Source organism: Pieris rapae, chromosome 21, assembly GCF_905147795.1.
Source record: "Pieris rapae chromosome 21, ilPieRapa1.1, whole genome shotgun sequence".
In the NCBI taxonomy this organism is placed as follows: domain Eukaryota; kingdom Metazoa; phylum Arthropoda; class Insecta; order Lepidoptera; family Pieridae; genus Pieris; species Pieris rapae.
The window spans coordinates 3,362,048-3,384,742 of record NC_059529.1 but is presented as its reverse complement, the minus strand read 5'-3'; the positions used below and the strand labels follow the sequence as shown (position 1 = coordinate 3,384,742).

Here is a 22,695-nt window from a genome sequence, read left to right as displayed (position 1 = left end):
GATTTTTATCTTAATTTTTCGCAACTTTAGCATATAAATTACTTGTTTAATTTTGCGTGAAGTTCATTAGTTATGTTAGTTTTGTTTGGAAAACCCAGGTCAATACAAGACTGGGAGCAGAGATTACAATCAGTCTTGTAATTGACAATTTATTAGGACGTGCTTTAAAATAGCGAAAATTTACTGGGATTTTTTATACATAATCTTTATCGGAATATGATGATAAAGCTAATGGAGGCAATTTTTTTCTCTTCATGTTCCGTCTCTTTTAGCTAAGAAAAAAAGCAAAAGGCCTTTTTTGAAGCCTCCGAGGATGGAGAATCGTTGTGGATGCTCGAAGTTTCAAAATCGGAGTTCGTCGTATAGGATTTAGTATGGCTTAGTACATTTATTATAGTTTGCGTGTTGGAGTCGATCTTTTCACCAAATTATAAATGGATCGTATGACAATTTCTATATACCTCATTTATATAGTTAGCTGCAATAGTTAAATAAAAAACCTATTATATATTATTAGAAGTTCATAAAAAATAATTGCGTACAATGTGATATGAGAAAACAAGGTCATGGCATAATTAAATATCCTTATTAAAACAAAATGTATGTTTTTTGTCACATAGTAAAGTTATTAATCCGGTTACAATATCAGTTCCTAGAAGTACTATATCACCTAATCCTTCATAATTTACACGCGTTTTTTTTTTAATGAACAGGGGGCAAACGGTCAGAAGGTTCACCTGATGTTAAGTGATACCGCCGCCCATGGACACTCTTAATGCCAGAGGGCTCGTGGGTTCGTTGCCGGCCTTTTAATAATTGTACGCTTTTTTTTTGGGGGACCCTAAGTTGAATTGGTTCGGAAATACTTCAGTGGGCAGCTGGGCTCACAAAGTAGTGTTACGCGGCAATTAAAAACGCTCAGTTGCGGACGTCGAGTGGAATAATAATAATAGAATTACACAATAGAAAAAAAAAATATATATATTTTTATATTTGATATAAATTCTTACTTTATAATTCATTTAAGTATAGAGTAAGAATTGTATCTTTTATATTTATTATTATGAGTAATATACATAATATATTAATTATACATATGTATATCTTTGACGAATAGGCTAGCCTGAGTGTCCACCGCGAGCATACTGTGTGGGTCCATATTATTTATCTTTCTCTTCTTTCATTGTTAATGTTTTGAAAACAAACGCTTCTGTTTAATGGATAAAACAAATGAAAACGACATTGAGATTTAAAAGCCAGAGATATGAAAATTGCTGATAGCTGCAGAACTGAATAAGAGAAGTGGAAGGAGTCAATTTCAGAGGAAAATTTTGCTAATGCATCCTAAGACTAGCAGCGCTTATCAAGGAGCACTATTAATAACGCTATATAATAATAGTTTATGAAAAATGATACTCCAACTCTTCAGGAAATCACTTATAAGTACGATTTACTTGCGTCTGATTAGTGTTAGTTTCACAGAGTAAGATCCATGTGGCCGAGGTTTGAACTCAGGACTTCGTTAAAAATGAGCTCAAAAATATTCACATTACAAATACTCTTAAAGGGCGTAGCACAATTTTTAATATACGTATTATAATCGTGTATACTATTATATACATATTAAGTTTCTCGTGTAAATAAAATACATTTTTGTAATGAGAAATAAAATCCTTTAAACATTATATTGCATAATATTAGATTAATTACGTCAATAAACAGGAAGAGGAAAATGTGATTGTCTATGATAAAACTTATCAACACGTTTTATTTCCGTCACAGCGAATGGATTAAAAAATATTCGCATATATTACCTGTCAATAAAAAAATCCTTACGAATGAAATTAGTTGTAGCTTATACAGATAGGATATGCTTTCTTTGAATTCCATTAAAACTTTAGCCTTTTCAAGTTTTGAGCTTTCAGAGCCTCCTTAGTGCTAAGCAAGGATCTTTAATATATTTAAAGACATGTTAAGCAAAAGTAAATTAAAATAATAAATATTGTCTACGAAGACTATTACAAACATATATTATGTTGAAGTTCGAATATTGGCTCATTCTTTCATATAAAGTGAATGCTAAGACTAAACTGATAACAGACAATTTATATTAAAACTAACGGACCCAACAGACGTTGTGTTGTCTGATTGTAAAACGAATGCACTTTAACACACACGTTCATTCATTAAATTCGGTGGATAATATTCGCAGAAGATTTATATATATATAAAATATATTTTGGTGCGCTCTTTACTTTAAGGAGACACTTATGTCTGTTTCACAATGTCCGGATAAGTTCCCAATAACCTATTTATTACTTACTGGTACGTTAAACACTATTGTTGCGTTTCACGACTGTCAGATAGCGCCATTCGTCATGAAACGCGAAGTATCATATTTGTAACTTTTATCTTTCGAATAATTTATGTGTACTATATACTACTATTTGGTACTTTATCCATACATTGTGAAACAGGACCTAAGTCGTTCAGAAATACCTCGACGGGCAGCTACAACACATAAAAATAACAGACCTTTGAATGATTTATGCGTCAGCGAATGACGAAGTCGAACAAAAATCGTTGATTCAATACACCTCATTTAAATAGCCACCTACATACGAGAGAAATTCAATTGAAAAAAGTTGTGACCCGTATATATGCAATCGTATTGTCTTGATCTTTTACGTAACGATTACATTCTGTTTTTTTACATAATATGGAGCATTTGTTAAAGATTTTACAGGTTTTGTTCGCAATTACTATGTATTTCACTATTACCTGTCTCTTATGACATTTATAACCTTTGCTTACTAGCTTACAACATTATTTTATTTATTTATTAACACTTCGTTACATTACAATATAAAAATTGAACTTTATTATAACTTATCGCTTTCCAGACGCAACTATATGTAGCACATAAGTTAAATTTTCTCATACATCAACACGGCTAAACTCATGAGACTTCTCTTCTCACGAATTTATGTCGTGGTTTTAATATTGTTTGATACAATCGCGTGTCAAACGTGCGAGGACAACACGAACCATCACCAAAATGTTAGCGAAAATTAAGATTAAACATTAAACTCCATTTGTGTATTGATTGCACCAACTAATGTTCATGACTTCATACAAATATTAAACAAAAAGTTCATATTTAAAGTACCTTAGATGAACTTTCAAACGGTGAAGAATTATTCGCAATTTTGTATTTCTTGCACTAAAAAAATACACTTTCGTTGTTATATGTATTTAGTTAAATGTATATATACTAGTCCTATACTCTGAATCAATTAATAATTAGTTATATATAAAAGGAAAAAATCTATATCAAGTAATTGTTCAGTCAACAATTAAGATCAAGGACATAGAATGCCGCAGTTTCACATTCGGGCTTCCCTCAATTCTGTCCAAATGCATCAACTTCGGCATTCAATGGGCACGATTCAGGCCTTTCAATTCGAATGCCATTTGTTTAGTCGCAAGGATATCACGGATTGAGGGAAAACCAGCCATAAGCGTTTTGTTCGAGATTCAAGAACGAGTTCAATTGCGACATCTTAATTCGAAGCTTTTATCTAAAGTATGACAATATAGTATCGTACAGATACAATAGCCACTTATACCATTTAGATTCTACATCTGCCATAATTTATCATCCGCACTAAAACCACAGAATGTTTATGATTAAAATCGAATGTTTTTTTTTTGTTTCAGATCGTAAAAACCGTGTGCAGTGCAGTGTTTGTGTGTCCAAAAATGATAAAAAACGCGCAGTTTTACAGTTCGAAAGCAGTTATTTAATTTGTGCAAGTGATTTGGAGTAGACAATGGCTTTGGCTAACTTCACGGTCCCCGTTGCCAATGTGGCAAGTCCAGCTATAGTGACGACTTCCTCAACACCTTTGAGAGTAGACCTTGACGATTTGTTATACTCTCCAGAGGAACAACAAGTAGAATATGCTTCACAATATACTGGCAATGAGCCTTTCCTACCGCCGTCAAGTCAGCAACAGAAAAGACCGAAAGTTCGTAAACGTGCTGGCACAGCCTACTTACCACCTCCTAATCAATACACCCAATACCCTCGTCAAAATGATGTACCATTAAATCCTTTCAACAGTCCACTTCAAATGCCGTTATATCAGAACTCAAGGCTTGATGTGCAAGTGCCCAACCAAAGGGTTCAGGGTGTGAACGGTCAATATGACAATAATGGTCAGTACATCCATGATCCAACTGGCGATTACGATTATGAACAACGAAGAATAGGTAAAACTGGAACACAGATTCCAACATACCCTGGTTATGCGGACTTACCATATCAACCAACCAATAACCAGGGGCAAACATCTAGTCGATTCGATGGAAACTCGAATAAAAACTACAATTTCGGTCCTGTGACAACTGCAGCGCCGTCAATCTCACAAAAGCAAAATGAGGCTGGGAAAAGGGTTAGTAATAGTAATATCACTCCCCCGGATACACCAAGAGGCTTTACCAAAGTTGAGACGGGGACAGGAGGCAATACACAGCTTCACGCCGTCTTAGACTACGACGATGATGACTATTACGAAGATGATAGCTCGGGTAAGTCAATATTTAATAAGTCAATATATATTATATTAACAGTTATTCACGGCTACCTACAAAAGTCGTGGCAGCTAGTTCAGTTGCAGGTTACTTGGATCTAAAACCATGGTTCATATAATCCTAGTACTAAGAAAAATCCTTGTATTCATTGTCGACACTTCACTTTATCACTATATCAATAATATTGAACTTTTATATGTCCATCTTATTGACATATTTATAGTATTGAATTTTACTAATCTAAGATGCGGCCTCTTATTTTTGGCGTTATCATCCAATTCCAGCTACCCTTTCGATCCCGTCGGCTTATCTCTCTATTGGTCTGCCCTTTTTTCTTTCGCCAGTTCATATTAATCCATCCTGGATAAATATATATATATACTAATTTCTGGGGTTACTATAGTAATTGTAAACATATAATCGGATTATTTATAAAACTAAATATACATCATTACCGCTTTTTATACATCTTACACTTTATGTATGGAAAATACTTTGTCTACAGTAATGATTGATTACTGTCCATATATCAAGGTATCGGTACGATAGATACATAAACTAATTACAGGCATTCCAAATAGAAAAAAAATACTTACTGTGACTGTCCTAAAGCAATTATAATAAAATCTTACACGCACAGATTGTTATCTGTTTAGTACTTGCAGGACATTGAGCCAGCACGATCGATCCAATTACTTCCAGTATCGGTCAATAATAGGCGTATTTATCCTTGAAACTGCGTTCAATTCATAAGCGATGGCGAAATTAAATAGAGTTTTATCTTAACCAAGGATTGTTTATTTATCAGCTCTTATTTTTACTTCAGTAATTGTAAAGACCTTGGGAAGCGATCGATCACGGTTACACAAATAAGTCTCTTTAAATATTGATAAACTACTTAATAGGCTGGTTGCTTAAGTTATAATTTGCTAATTGTAGCTGCCGTTCGAATTTTAAATGTGGACTTATTGAGGCATTTGTATGTGTATATTACAGGTAATTCAAAGAGTTAACAAGTTTATTATATTTGTACTAGTAAACTTTTTACCCCCTCCATGACTTTAATTCGATTCAGTTTTTGAAATAGGAAATAATAATAATCAGTAAATATCTGCGTCAAGTCAATTAATATACCGTTACACCTGTTCACTACGATAGCGACATATTTCGAACCTGCATATTATAATTTGTAAATAATCTGATAATACCAAAGTTTTTCATATTTTAATCAAGAGTTTTACACTTGTCAGAATCATGATAGCTCTGTGCCAAACGTTCTTTATTTAAAATTCATGTAATTCGATTCAAAACAAAGTTACAGAAATTTATTTAACTTATTTTAAATACGGGTATAATTGTTGCTCCACCGTATTCTTCTCCAGCATTAGATAGCAATATATTCGATTTATTACAAAGTTCATCTAACCACGTAGTCGTAGAACGTAGGTATTAACCTTGGCTTCACTTTCGAAGACATGTGTATGAGGTCGTAACACTCAAATTTTTACTCATTAAAACGTGTCCAAAATGATTTATACTGAGTATTTAAGTATAACTTTTCGAAGTATTTCTTCTCAGGCACTCGTGAGTCTTCTGGCTTTGAGAGTGTGTATTTTGCCCGTTTGCCCAGTTTTATTAAACATTAATAATAAAAATAATTTAATATTGCGTTCTATAAGACGATCTTGACGAAATCTTGGAAACCATTGGTTGTAAGATTTTTGTATTGGACAGTCTTTTTATAGAGAAAGTCGTTTGGATACTCAATATAACGCGGGTAGCTTAGACACACAATTATAAAATATCAAATTCGTTCCGGTGTCAATTCGTGTACATAAAATACTTCTTAGAATGAGTGAACCTTGAGTTTACGTTTGTTGAACTGCATTATTCATAAGATTAAAAAAGTCTATACTATAATATAAGGAATAATATTTTAAATGATTTTTATATGACTACGTTAAGGTAGCAAGTGTTGCCAGCCTACTAATATACAAAGTCAAAGTCAAAAATCATTTATTCATATAGGTAACATAATGTACACTTATGAACGTCAAAAAAAAGAAATATACATTAAATGAATCTAATTTTACATTTACTGCCAGTTCTCAAATCAAGGGCGTAAAGCGGAAGAGAAGAACTGGCAATAAACTCTCCGCCACACCTTTTAATATTCATAATACTGTTGTTATATTCGTAGATTACTGTTGGTTTTATTGATGTAAAGGTAAAATTTATAATTTAAATTAATTTGCTTAAAAGTCGTTTAAGAATTTAATGTATATCCAAAAAAAATTTCCCATATTTTCGAAATATATTTATTCTTAAATATTTGGGTGTATCACATTTGTATTAGCTTGTATAATTTTGAGCCGTATATGTAAATTGTTTTATTGATAAACGTTTTTAAAATGTACACATATTTTCCATTAATAGTACAAAATAATTGTCATAAACGAAAGTTGGTTTATGTCCTAATGTTTATTTTTTATGTATAGTATGTAATGGTGTAACTATTATTATAATAAGCTGAATAAATTTCAAATAAATCATTTGTCAAAGTTAACACCTCAAGTCTATACCATACCGTATTCGTTACAATGACATACATTTTACATGTATGAACATCGTTACCATGACAACGTTATCTCTAGTCCACTCATAGTACGAGAGTAGCAACGTCAGGAAAACAAGCATTTCAGGAAGGCCAGTTTTAGATATCCTATCTCTCTCACTCTCCCGCACGTCATATGGACTATCTGGCTGAAGGTTTAACAACCGAATAATTGTTTGGCAAATTGATTTTAATTTTTGATTTTAGCGTCTGGGACAGTTTTAACAGCAATAAAAATGTCTGGCAATATTTACGTTGTGGAAAGTACAATAAATATAATGAAAAAAAAAAACAAAAAGTCTTAAAATGATTTTAAAAATCGATATTTTACCTGTGCACGTAGGATGCGCAGTGATGAACGCAACCACTACCAGCCAGATAGTCCATATGACGTGAGGGAGAGTGAGAGAGATAGGATATCTAAAAACTGGCCTACCTGAAATGCTCTCTCAAAAACGTTGCTAGCTCTTAGACGATCAAGTCCCAAAGAGTTTAAGATCATCTGTCTGCGTCATTTGACCGTTACGTTACGGCTTATAACTTCCACTTTCATTTTCTCGACATTCGAATGACCTTTACGAACGTGTCCAATTTGAGACTTTACACATTGCGTTCTTAATAAATTACTTGTTTACGCTAATCGGCCATCAGGTTTGAGTAATTAAAGTTCACCAAAGGTAGCATACTGCCAGCTTCATTGACACTTCTCACAAGAACTTATGATGACTATGAATATATGTTTCACTACTGCACTATACATAGCGTATGACTACTTTATTTATTAATTTATTCCATATCATTACCACTATTAATTAGGAAGAACGACACAATAATACCCACACCGATATTATATACATAAAAAACATTTAGGAAATATACTAAATCTTATAACTAACATAGAAATCAACTCCTGTGAACTCAACCAGTGTACAAACAAATACGTCTACCTCGATAGAAATTCTGTAATTGTATTACTCGCGTGAAAACTAAAGTTATTTAGTGTACATATATCTTTATAAGTATTATAAAATTAATTGAATGTATTGTTTAATAGACAAAAACCAGTGGTGCTAAAACTCTTGGCTTCAGATATGTGTATCCGTTTCGGATCATCTGTTTTTTAATGGGCATGTATAAGTCTTCTGTGCCTGACACAAGTCGTCTTTCTAGGTCTAAGGCATACCTCGAGATGTTTTTATTAACCGTACTAGCGAGTGTTTAATGCGCACATTGGTACAGCCGGAGTTCGAATCGACGACCTATTACTTATACAAGAAAAGAAATATATTATTCTAATAAAAGAAGTTACAGACTACCGAGAGTTTCTTACGCCGACCTTTTCTGTCGGCCCTCTGTCTTCTTACCAATCAGTAGGGATGCCCATTCAAATTTAATGGTGTGGAATATTATCTGTATCTTATATTCCAAAATAGTATTTTTTTTTAATAATATAGTCAGGATAATAACCATAACTAAGAATTGTGTATATGTTTCACTAGTGCACTAGACTTAGCCCTCTAGCATCAAGTGTCCATGGGCGGAGGTACCACTTAACATCAGGTGAGCCTCCTGTCCATTTGCCCCCTGTTTTATTAAAAAAAACTTGGCGTACATTTAATTACTTACTAAGTCTTTCTAAAGAAACGATGAAAATAGAATTCGATGAAATTGAAAACAGATAATTTTACAGTGGCATTATGACAGTTATGTTACAATGTATTTATGGAATAACTTCAATAGTTTACGTGCAAACACATGATTATGGAATTCTGATTACACAACATAACGCTCTTGGTGGGGCCTTTGACTTGAGACGCAGGGCTGCCAGCCTACTCTTTTTTAGTAACTACGAATAATTGCAATTCAATAAAATATTGTTTTTTTTAACTGAAGCTATTCTAAAACACTATCATCTATAGTTACTAAATGAAGCCGTTATTTCGTACCGGCTTCAGTTACACACAATTACATACCCAAACACATTTTAAGGCTATTATAAACCTTTTAATTTGCGTTTCGGTATAAATTTTATTTTGTTATAGTTTAGTAGTAGTAAATTGAGTTTGTCGTATAACGGACGTAGCAGTACCTATCAAATGGAATTGAAATGAAATGATATCAGTTTCTTAGTGGGTCTTAACTCTTAAATATATTTTTGACTTCTGCATTTTAAAAACGACATTTTGCAACTTTAATTCCGCGTTATAACATTGAGGTCTTCACATATCATATAATAGAAAATAGGTTGTTGGCTAAAGTACATGATGGGAGATGGTAACATAAAGAACTAGTTGAGCATGACGTACAGACGCGAGCTATCACGCAAATTCGCCTCTGTACTTCGAGAGCAAATAACGTCTATAATGAGAAAACGTTGAAGCATTTATTTATTTATGTGGGTAATAAATAGACTACCCGGTCAGTTATTAAATAATTTAATTAGTTAAGCAACATAAAATTTTTAACAATTTTATATACATTTGTCACGTTCCTGACAAGAGTTTTCAAATCTAATATTCAATTATTTAGATTTTATTATGCTGTATAATTATAAAAAAGTAGTCAGAAACATTAAATGCAATTGCTTGAGAATTTAACGGTAAAACTAGGTTTTGGCAACCCTAAATGTACTGTAACCTACAGAACTGGTTTGAATACATTTACCTGTTTGTTTACCTACTTTAACTATTATTCAGTGAAACATCTCTCACTTTCTTTTAACCGACAGTTTTTAAATTATGTAAAAGTTAAGGGTTCAAAATGTATTAGTTTTAACTGCTATGTAAATTTTTGGAATATTTGCTTTACGATCTAACTAGCCAACCTATTCCTGTTTATTAAATTGTTCTATAGAAAAAAGATATTATTTAGTTTCCGAGAAATTAGTGGACAAACACACATCACATAGGACATTTGTCTCATAGAACACAATCAAATATTTAATTCAAAATTAATTCATCATAATTCCAAAAGTTTTCAAATTTTGATGTAAGGTCGGGAATGGTATTAAAACAAACTATAAAATTTTGGAACCTGTTCTTCGGTCCGGAACATTGTTAAAATTGCAATTAAATTAATTTTTGCTGTATAGTCCTGAAATCACTACATAGTATAAAACAAAGTCGCTTTCTCTGTCCTTGTGTCCCTTTGTATGCTTAAATCTTTGAAACTACGCAACGGATTTTGATTCAGTTTTTTTAAATAAATAGAGTGATTCAAGAGGAAGGTTTATATATATAATAACATCCATTAAATAGTGGAGAAGTACTGTTTTATATTTGAGGTTTCTAATGTGATGTCGTAAATAATTACATTTTTCCGCTTACATTGCAAACGCAGACTGAACCCTACGAGTTTTATCAAAATAATGTACTAATTATTATCACATTGAAATGGTCTACAGAAAAGTCCGTGATGGTATATGTCTATCCCGTGCGAAGCTGGGGCGGGTCACTAGTTTATAATATGACAATTAATAACTCGTAAAAGGCGTTGAGAACAATCGACTGTGAATGTGAATAATTAATGCGTATCACCGAAGATAATAATAGAGAACTACTTTGTCTATAATATTACAAACATAATAAAAATTACCAGATATATTACTTTTTACATTAAATTACCGAAAAGCCGGTGAATTTCCCAGTTTTCTTACGTCTAAAGTTGTAAGAATAGTGGCTAATCTCAAGAACTCGAATAAATGCCTATACGGCTTCGGCTATGATTCGGTTTTTCCGTAAAAAATTTGTCTATTCCAATCTTTAATCCTATCACCATAACGTATTCCGTTTCGTTGTCAAGTCGCAGATAAATTTGTCGATGTATTTAAATATCGTTATAAAGTGATAATTATTGAATCGAATTTACGGGTAAGGTCCCTTTCAAATACCTTTGTCTGGATTGAACTGGTTTCTTTGTTTAGGTTTCTTACTTGGTGAATGCAAAACTTTGTTCTGACTATGAACTACAAACTCAACTCGGGTAATAGGTTAATTCGAATTGTTAATATTTGCTGAATGAATGGAAATATTGAACTTTGAATTATACATAGTTGTGTAAATAAACAAATGGTAATCTTTTATTATTTCTTACAAATTTGAGAAAAACTAGAAAAAAGTTTGTGCGTCTAAAGTAGGAGGTGTTGGTTGATACATTACGACAGCGGTCTTGAAATAAATATTTTACAATTATTTTATTACTATTCTGTCTGCCGCCCTAGAGAGTTGTGCGCCTCTCATTCTTGAGGAAGTAGGTTCGGCCGCCTGCTTCCCAATGGACATTCTAATTAAGTGCGTTAATTTAAAAAAAAGTGAAGAAAACTGTCATGAGGAAGCTGGCGGGTTAGATACCAAAAAAATATGTCTTTCAGCAAAGAAAACCGACTAATTTCCGCTATAAAAAATATATCTGAAACTAAAGACTATGACTATGCCTACAAAGATTATGCCTATGAACGGGTATTAACGGAACGCGCATTGATTTGCAAAAAATTTGACAAAACTAAGCAATTTATTACTTTCTTAATAAATTAGTCACAACCATATCTCTTTACGTAATATAACCAGTTTCCATCGTTCATTGATTACATCCTCATACATATTTATATGTTAATTAGCGATGTGGAAACGTGACTTTTAATCGGAAGCTGGGTCAAACATTGATAAAGAGATGCATGGATAGGTTCCCGAAAATCTTTTTTATATTTAATAAATTTTATTTAAGGACAATCAAATACTTTTGAATAATTAACAATATATTAGACAAAGGATATGTACGCGTGTGACAATGACACGAGAACTTACGAGGGGAGATTTTGTATCGAAAAAAATCGCAAGAGTTCATCAAGCTTCCACGAAAATACAATGTAAAAACATTAAAACATTAATATAATTATATTCCTAAAGCAAAATAAAACTATAATAATAGTAATTAACATGTCAAGGGTTATAAAACGACTCGAGGAACGAACGAGTTGTTGTTGAACATGTCCACCGAATAAAATTTTTTTATTCTTAACTCTTTTATTGATTTTATTTTAAATATTCTGAAAAACAATTACGAATGCGTTGTACCTATGAAAACTTTGACATCAGTGATGTTGAAATTCAATAATAAAACTTATAAGATAAAAAGTCAATTTATTTATTTTAATAAGGCCTATTAAATAGGCCCTTTGATAGTCAAAATAACAAGATAAAAATACAAAAAAAATATCTTATCTATCTACCCCTATAATTTCTCTTTTAAAATAGTTTTTACAATATTTTACATAAATTGGTTTGATAAGAAAGCGAAGATCTATGCATATAGAATAAAAAATTAACTATGCGTACATACATAATACAACCTTTCATATTTAAATAATTTTTTTATATAAATTAGTGAACCAGTCTGGTAAACGTCAAAGACAAATTAAAGATGATTGTCGCGCCCAATTCCTATATTGTATTGTGAACATGTAACTAAGTGCGAGGAAGTGATATTAGTATGTAAAAGTGTCAAACATCGCGTAAACAATCAATTATTTTGATGACGTACTGATACACAAAATAAAAGCGGTTACTCAATGCGCAAAATTTCCATTCAAAAACTTTCATATTCGCACATGCTGGCTCTTCGCCAAACGTTGCATAACACGAATCAAAGTACCAATAAAATACATGTAAATCACTTGAATATTCTAGTTCTTTGTTAAAAAAACGATGATTTCATAATAAACGTCGCGCCCAGGTCCGCTCTGTTGAAACTATGATTCATCGAAATCTAGAACGAAAAATGAATGGGTGATTACAAAAATAATATGTATGCGAATATTATTAACCAAATACATCATTACAATGATCCTAGGGCCGGGAGTTGGCTTCTAATGAATGTATACCAACGAATGTATACCGCACTTTACCAATAATCAATAAAACTGGTAAAGTGCGGGTTTGATTAACATTAATTTTCTTCTTGAACATAACTTTTACACAAAGAAAAACACTTTTTTAACGGATTGAAGTTATGTAGGTATTATTGTAAACTTATTTAACATCGGATAAATTTAAAATTATGTTTAAATAATTTTAAGTTTACATAATAATACATAACTTCAATCCGTTAAAAAAGTGTTTTTCGTTAACATTAATTTCTAATGTGCTTTCCTTAAAGATTTTCTTCGCTACACTTGCTTGAACATAAAAGTCAAATAACATTTATTCATGAAGATATAGTGTGCGCTAAGAAATTAATTAACGATTAGTTTAACACTTCATGATAAATAGAAAACTGTAATTTCTGATAATCCGTTTTAATACGATATTTAGATAGATACCTTATTTCTCAAATAATTACATTCATTTTATCTTATGTTTGCTATTACAGGTGGTATACAGCCATCGGTGACGCCACTACAAGGACCCATACTTCTACGCAATGGGACCGTCCCAGTGGTCCCGCTGACCTCATATCCCACGGTCAACAATGGTTCCTTTTATCAAATACCTGTAAGTCAAAGTCTTATATTCTAATACTTCCATTTTCCAAGTTTTTAGACTTGTGCAAGCCTAGTTCACCACGTCACTCAACGAGCTGTCAGGAGTGCTATGCTTGTACCAAACAAAACATGCATAGACCAAAGATTAGTCAGGGGAGCGTTGGACAGATTGCTACTAGGTGGAAAAGTGACGTCATTGGCTAGAATGAAGGCGTTGGAAGCAGAGCGCGGGAAAATGGTCGTTCTGGAAATTCAGTGCACAAGCCTATATACAGCAGACAATATAAAATAAATACAATACAAGCCAAACAAAATTTTGGTCGCCGATAAATACCGGTCGTATCGACTCGACTATAACTGGTATATTTCGAAAGAAAAGTGTTTAATTGTAAATCTACTATACAGTGTTTTTCCATTACTTTTATAAGTTCACAAAGGATATAAATCGCAGTAGTGTTGTATACTTTATGAACAACATTCAATGGTATTAGAATAAATCGCGAAGCTTGTAATCAAAATCTAATACAAAAAAGTTCTATATATACATTTCTCGTCGTATATAATTGAATACTGAAATACTAAGAAACTGTAATAAATATACTAGCAAAAAAGAAAATAAAAAAATCATCGGTCGTGAGTCGAAAGTTGACCATATTTGAATTGGTATTAATAAAAAAATTTATGTTACTTTACCTATGACGATTTCTATATAATCCTTAGAAAATCAATGGTTAACCATCACTAATGGTTTGGTGTAGATCGCTGACATGTTGAAGAAAATAAAATAAAAACTACATATCCAAAAAGGCTGCATTATTAGGTATCTTTAATAAATGCAATTAACCTCATTATTTATTTATTTACAAAAAAAGATTTTAACTCTTGTTAAGCTATGTTCATTATACGGCACGGCTACATTTAAATTTTAAGTGTATTCTTCGCGACCGTTTGTCTGAGAGGTAGGTTATGTAAACAAGACATCTATCTGTCCATAGACAAAACAAATGTTCGCCTCACGTACAATATAGACAAACATAATTATTGTTTCACAATATTTGAACATATAATTATCGCACCTCCACTTATAAGGTCATAATGAATGAAGAAAACGCATAAGCTTAATAAATGACAGTAATTTCAAAAAAACTTAAGGTTAATTGAGAAAATATAAAAAGCATCCGTCATTGATCAGACTTCTGTAGTTTTTGGTACAGATCAGTTAAGAGACAAAGTCATAAAGAACGGATGAAAAGTGTCTTCTTGTGACAGGCCTGTGTGTTAAAGAGGAACTTCATAAAAAATATTTATAAATTATAATTTAAAAAAAAACTTTCAACAATAGAAATATGTATGTAAAGTTATATATGTAAAACTAGCGGATCCGACAGACGTTGTCCTGTCTATACGTCTTTAATTTGAAAATTTCAAACTTTTTTTAATAAGCTAAAACATTCTGGACCATTTTGATGAAAGTTATTATTCAAATGTTATGACAATATCTAACGATCCAGCACATGGTCTACAATAACACAATGATAACAAAACTTTTTTTTAATTTGATCGCAGCGCTAACTGTCGGGACAGACTAAAATTAAAATTCGAATATTATTTAAAATTTGACAGTGCGATGGTAGCGCCGTCTGTCGGATCCAATGTAAAACATTCCAAAATCAACAACTACTAATTAATTAAAAAAAACATTGTCCAGCGGACAAAATTGTGAATCTAAACCATTCTCGAATCTCCACGAACACACACAAAAAAATTCATCAAAATTGGTCCAGTCGTTTAGGAGGAGTTCAGTCACATGCATGCGCACACAAGAAATATATATATTAAGATTAAATCGCTAATTTAAATAAAGATCAATTAACAATAATTAATTACTAGTTATACAGAACTATGAGCCTGTTAACCTTATTGAATTGGAAATTTACATAAAAGTGCATAAAATTTCAAAAGTGCTCTAATTTGTCAACTTTCCTCATTCGATTATACCATTAATAATTTAATTGGTCTGCTCTAAATACATAATGTATTTACAATTATCTACTTAATGGACAAACTATGTATAACAGCGACATATTACACAATTCTTTTAAATTATAGCTATAGCGTGTCTAAGATTCAGGTGACATTGACAGGAGAAAAGGCCGCCATCTTGAAAGATTAAAAATGACAATATGTATAAAGATACATTGCAGTTATACTTAACAAACCAAAAATACTAGATATCATTCTGATAGTTTTTACTGCTAATGCCACATTTCATTACAAAGCTTAATATAACATGGAACTAGAAAAATCAAATATAGTCTTATTCCACTTTATCATTTAAAATAATTGATATTTTCTCTATAAAGTGCCGCTTCTTAAATCTATGCAACAAAATGGGCTTATAAATTCTATCTTATAATAGTAAATAATATTAATATAATCAAGATAGGCTCATTAAAGGTCATCAATCAACGCGGCACCATTAAAATTCTAATCATTTTATTTAACTACATTTTATGTCCTTGTTGGTACTAACATATCAATTAGCGCTTATATGGAGTTTAGGGGTTTAAGTCATAAGAGAGAAACATCACAGATATAGAGATAGTAGACCATTTTTATAAGACAAAGAGAACATGCTCATTTAATTTCTAACAGATTTAGACAGGTTTTCTAATAATTTTATTGTTTTTTTTTCTAAGTTTTAAATGTTTTAACCTTTTTGTATACTTATATTGCGTCTTGTAATCCGTCAATGGCAGTTGACAGTAGCGCCGACAAGTTGGTCCGACATATAGAATTTAATTTGTGTCAGCTGTAGAAATACGTAAATAATAAAGAAAATTTCAGACTAATGCACATTAAATTGTTAAAGTACGGTAGCTTCAAAGCAGCAAATTTCATAATTTATTAAACATTTGTACTTTAAATATAATTTTAGATATATCATTAAATAAGGTTCGACCGATGACTAAGATCGTTAAACATAAATCTGAATGAAAGGTGTAGGTGTTGTAAGGAAAATAAGATCAATGTATACCAGACATTATTTTAGTATGACCAATGTTACAGTTTGAATAAAACATAGTGTTTAACATCGTAAAGAACTGATTTGAACGTCTTTACAACAAAGAAGAGTTGTTTTATATGAAAGCTTTCAGAGGGATTTTTCGATGTAAATCAAAATTAAATCTAGAAAAATCTTGTTTCTTGGTGTTGTCTAACCATAATACAAGAAAAAATAATGCCTATATAATGAATTGCAATACCTTAGTCAGAGTTTAATACATACCAGACACTTTTCATAATGTCATAAATCAACAATTTTTTATTTGTTGTAGTCAATACTGATGCCTAAAAATTATTCAGCATAAAATCAAATTCGATTTCTGTTTTTTTTAATGATTATTGAATAATTATAAATTTATAATCTAGTTTATAGGTGTACCTGTGGACACTGTTGTTAAAAACTCAATAGTGCGCTACTTTTTATTAAGAAAATGTAACAGTGTAATGAAAATTGTAATAAGTGAATGAACATTGGTTTAATAAGAAATCAACCACTTTTATTGAAAATATTGCCAATTTTCAACAATTATAAGCTTCAACGGTTAAAGTTTTGTATTTTAAAATTAAGATTGGTGTTATAAACTTATATTTGTTTAATCGTCATAATTTTCCTGTCTTGGTATTTTACGTCTGTGTTAAAAAATTGTATCTAAAAAATACATTATTAAATAAATAAATAAATAAATACATTCTCTGTAAGTCGTTTACAACCGTAACTTACCGCATAATATCCTCGCTTTTACTACGCTTATATTCCATTTGAAAAACACAATTCCCGTATAAAACATGTCATGTCTTGAAGAAATTTATCTATATAATAGTTCTATATACTGTTGTGCGAGCTTTTTATAATTGCGACAACGTAGGACCGCAGGAAACGATCTCCGCGGTTTAGTCACCGCGTGGGTTGTTGATAACGCGTACGTGAGTTATTTGTAGGTAATGCACAGGGCTAATGCAATAATCATGAGAGATATAAACTATTTTCATTCACACAAGCATTGGGAACATCTAACACATTCTCCCAAATATGTCAGAATGATTAATGGTTTAATGCAAGGTCCTAAACAAGGCACATAATGTTTACATGTTCACTAATCTATGAAAAAATAACATTTAGATTTGGGATCATAGATCGATCGCTTTACTTCCATCCTTTGGAATCCATTTTTACGTTAAGATATGTTATATCACATCGACCGCGTCCGTCGTCTTTTGAGGCAGATATTGCACACGCACCCCCACTATGTGGAACCAGCTGCCCACTGGAGTATTTCTGAACCAATTCGACTTAGGGTCCTTCAAGAAAAGAGTCACCTGCCCGTTTGACTCCTCTTCTTAAAAAAAACTTTTATTGAGTTTAAGGAATGTTATTAAACCTATTAACAGCATATTAATTAGATACATATACTTAAAACATTTATCTCAATTTAAAAGTTGTAGTCGTATAAAATTTTATCGTTGTCTTTAGCGAAGTTTATGAATAAGACCGGAAGAAAATAAGGATGTTTAATGCGTTCATAAATTTAATAAATTTTATTACCAATTTGATTTTGTCCGAATTTTTAAATTATTTTCGCCAATAATATATTATATTGTACTATAATCTTTAAAACAGGTACTAAATGAGGCATTTTAGAATTACTGTCAAATCTAGGTTACAACAAGTTCTTCTGAAAGAGATGAACTGTATGAGAATATGTATAATTTAGAAATAAATCCGATATCTTAGTGAACATAAGTATTTACTTATCAATTTTTACCTTAACAAGTAAGTGGCATCCCTATATATAATATATTTTGCTCATGCTACTGTCACATTTAGATCGTTCACCTTGTTTAGCCACCTCTGAAGTAACCTTTAAAGCCTTAAGAGGTTTAAACAGTAGCGATTGACGACTTGCGGGCCTTGAACTATAATATTTCGTTTAAAACAATATTAACATACAATTTTATTAGTATTTTATTTTTTTTATTGATTTCGGCTTATATAGGTAATTTTTTTATAATATATTAATTTTATAATTAGAAGGTAATATTGGTTATTTCGACTATTTATTTGCCTGTTGTTCGAACGAGAATGTAAGTGCGTGCACCTATTTCACCATACCTCCTGCTGATAGAAGACTATTTTTTGTTTTTAATTTATTTTATTATTAGTGGCAGAGAGTTTGCCAGTTCTCTTCTCTTCCGTTCTACGCCTTTGATTTGAAAACTGGCAATAAATGAAAAATTAGAAGCATTTCATACATTTTTCTTTGACGTTCATAAGTGTACATTATGTTAAATGTAGGAATAAATGCTTTTTGAATTGATTTGAATGTTTTGTGGAACGCAGGAAACATCGTATTATTTCCTTCCTTTTCTCTTTTCTTTCTTTCTTTACATTACTTGCCATTATTAAACGACTACGTACTTTCTCAATTTATTGTTGAAATGTTAATCAATTTGTCGTGTAATTTAAATCACATTTAAGTTTAACAAACTAAAACTAATTCACATGAACCCGAATCCTTGAGCCATCAACGCATTCTCAACAACATAACATTCTCTAGTTCCGAGCGTTTATGTGAGCGAAGATATTAAAACTAGTTCATTTGCCACGGAAAATATTTTAACAAATTATTAGGCAAGTGACTAAACGCAAATGAACAATAAAAAATCTTATAACAATTCGAAGCAGAAAACATTTATTTCAGGTCATGGCTGGTACTGAGTCCTTTTTTAACGCAGATGCGCATCCCCTGTAGAAATAGCAGAACTATGTGGGAGTCGACTTACTCCTTACTCGACAGAAAACCGGGAGCAAGACCTAAGCATGAAAACCACCACGGCCGTATCAATGTGGTGGGTGTGTCAACCGACTCAGAGGCGACGAAGAGTCCAAGAACACTATGATAAAAATTCATAATTATTTTCTCATATTGTATATTCCAACTTTTATTCTTGCTTCGACGGTTGAATATAATCGAAATCTTGGGATGAAATTGGAGCTTAAAATTAGATTTAGCTATTATTTACTTACAAATTAATTTAATTTTTTGGTATGTATTGTATAACTTGGTGCCAAATATCAAGTTTCTAACTCATCTAGAAGCGGGCGTAAATAAATTTATGTTTTCATTACTTAAATTGGTAACTTATGAACATAAATATAACAAATTGGTTTTTTACGCCGGCTTTTTCTTTCGGCCTACAACCTCTGTTTTCCTGCCCGGTGAGTAGGGATGTCTACCGATTCAAATTTAATGACGTGGAAAACGTGATACCTGTATCTTATATTCCAAAATAAACATATTCTATTTTTACATTAGTTAATTCTCTTTATTAACTTGACTAGAGACCCCGCGCAACTCCGGTAGAAAATCCATCAGTTCGCTAATATAACCTATTTAAAATGCATGTCGTGTGTTTGCAAAACTTCGCAGTATTTAAAACAGAGACACCTGGGCATTGTGTGTGCCAAGGTTGTGTTTCGAAATAGCATTCTAGTATTCTTAAATTCTTGTTAGTCACCCCTAAAAATATTTATTTATAATATTCACATGAGTGATTACGAAATAGAACAAGAAATCTTAACCTAGAAGTTGCGATACTGTTTTTCTTTATTCAAATTAAATCAGTGAGGACAACGTAAGTTTATTTTGTTAATTAATAATTTTATCATTTTTTTAACTGTTGTTGTTTATGTTTAAACTAGGGATGCATCGATACGCCTTTTTACCGATACGATACCGATGCCGATACCAATACTTATTGAATGAAAAATATATTAAGGTAAAATTATCAAGTTTGTCACTTAAGCAAGTTAAAGAATAAAACAAACAGTTTTTTCTTTATCTTTATTTTAGTCAACTTTTAAGGTATTTTAACTATTACTCAGGCTCAGACAGTGTCATTGAAATCTTGGCTTGATAAAAGGTATTTAAAGTCGACAGTTTACTTAATTTTACATAGATACACTTGTTATACAAATTAATATGTCCCTACTACACAAGATTCCGCTGATGTAGCCCCCATGACTACACCTTTGGTTCAAACCGTCCTGCAAATCGGTAGCACACCAAAAGTAAGATTAACCAATCTTTACATAATATAATTGCTTACTTGTCACATACGAAGCATATAACATAACCCTGAAACTGAAGAAGGAACCCTGTCTACACTCATATATGTTTAGTCTAATTAATAACCGATAATAAAATAATATAGTTGTGTTTGGTAAAAGTAATGGTAAAATATACTGAAATATACGCTTAAGTAAACTTACAAGTACTAGGGACACAGAATCCTATAGGCATGAGAAAGATGAGAAAAACAGCTTGTAGAATCCGTGGCAAATTATACAATTAGCAATCTATCGAATTTCGTAGTTCATTGGATACAGGCTGCTAATACGTTTCGACTTTTAAGTCGCATTGTAATTACAATTAAAAACGAACCAAATTGAATGTTTGGGGGACAGAGGACCTCATCGATTCGCCGTCGTGTTCTTTCTTGATCCACACACTTAACCAACTTAAGTTCACGTGGTGAGACCACAGACAACTAGCGCTGCCAGGAGTGTTCAGGGCGGACAGTGTTTCCTTTTTCCTTGGAAAGTTCCAGCCTGTGACAGTTTGCTTCCTTTGGTTTCTAGAACCATTCCTGTTGATGTTCATGAGGAATCTTCTCAGGCCAGACGATACCCAAGACTGACTCCGGCACCGGTTGACAAAGACCTGGAATCGTTACGGTTGAGGCTAACCTCGTTACATATATCGCGAAAGACTCTTTACGTCAATAGATTTTTTCCAACGCGCTGGTTTTTAGATTACCATATGGGGCGGAACTGTGTGAAAGTGGCTCAGTTTTGGATCCCCTAGAAGAAATATCTTCACTAGTTCCACCAGACTCTGACACCTTAGGTTTGTAGGACGGCTTAGATTTATTTTCCGGTGAAATTGCCCCAGATAGAAATAGAAGATAGTGATGGTACCCTAAACCACACCGTACAATTGATACAGCCAGTGGTATTACAAACCTTTATAGGTTAGGTACTTACATATCTGATTCTGTTTTATCAACCACTTGCCATTATTTTGTACAGCGCGATATCAAGGTTGCAATATCAGCGCCACAGTTCTCAAAAGAACTTTCTCGAAATTCCATACTTAAACTTCGGGCATATAACGATTTTTTTGTTTGAAGGTACAACAAACTACTCAATTTAACACTATTTCTTTACATTATAATGTTTAAATGTCTTCTAAGGTTATTGACTTCGTGTTCCATGCTAAATCACTCAATACGATTAAAAAATTTGCAATGATTCATAGTAAATCTTCATAACGTAGATTCCAGATTCGTTTAGATGACATTCTATTTGCATTTTCATTTATATTCTATACTCGTTTGTGGCATCCGATGTTTGAATATATCGTATTTTTTTATGGACATAAAATAAGGTAAATTGTATCGCCATTATGGTTAAAACTAATAAAAATGGCATAAATTAGACTACCCGGGTATGATTCCCAGCGAAATAATATTCTGGTAGGCACAGACACACATTAAGAGGCGAGCGTTGCGTTGACCACCGCGAGGTGGTCAATCGCCTGAAGTACGTAGTGGACGTAGGCTCACTAGAGGGAACAAAGTGCGAAGTGCTTCTTCGGTAGGCGGTTTTTCACCCTAATATGATTATCCAACAGACAGTACATATCTCAATAAATTTTTGACCATCTGAAATAGACATCTTAATCCAAATATTGATAAAAGTGTGCCAATAACCAAACGACGCATTGTAATAGCCATCTGTCGATCCAAGCTATCCACGATAAGTCGGATCGGTGTATGTGTATAGACCTTTGTATGATAATGACAGTTCCACTGTGCCAATATCCTATCTAAAGTTTTTAACTTACACCATTTTTTTTATCTGTCGGTATTAATATTGCTT

General features: G+C 32.1%; 1 protein-coding gene across 1 annotated transcript in view; it reads left to right on the top strand.

The window, feature by feature from the left end:
- Positions 1 to 22,695, top strand: part of LOC110995036 (protein spaetzle 3) — a 35,790-nt gene that overhangs the window by 8,630 nt on the left and 4,465 nt on the right. Inside the window, exons 2-3 of the mRNA XM_022261997.2 lie at positions 3,721 to 4,593; positions 13,577 to 13,698. Coding sequence (XP_022117689.2) covers positions 3,834 to 4,593; positions 13,577 to 13,698 — 882 coding nt within the window. The 5' untranslated portion in view covers positions 3,721 to 3,833. The remainder of the gene's footprint in view (positions 1 to 3,720; positions 4,594 to 13,576; positions 13,699 to 22,695) is intronic.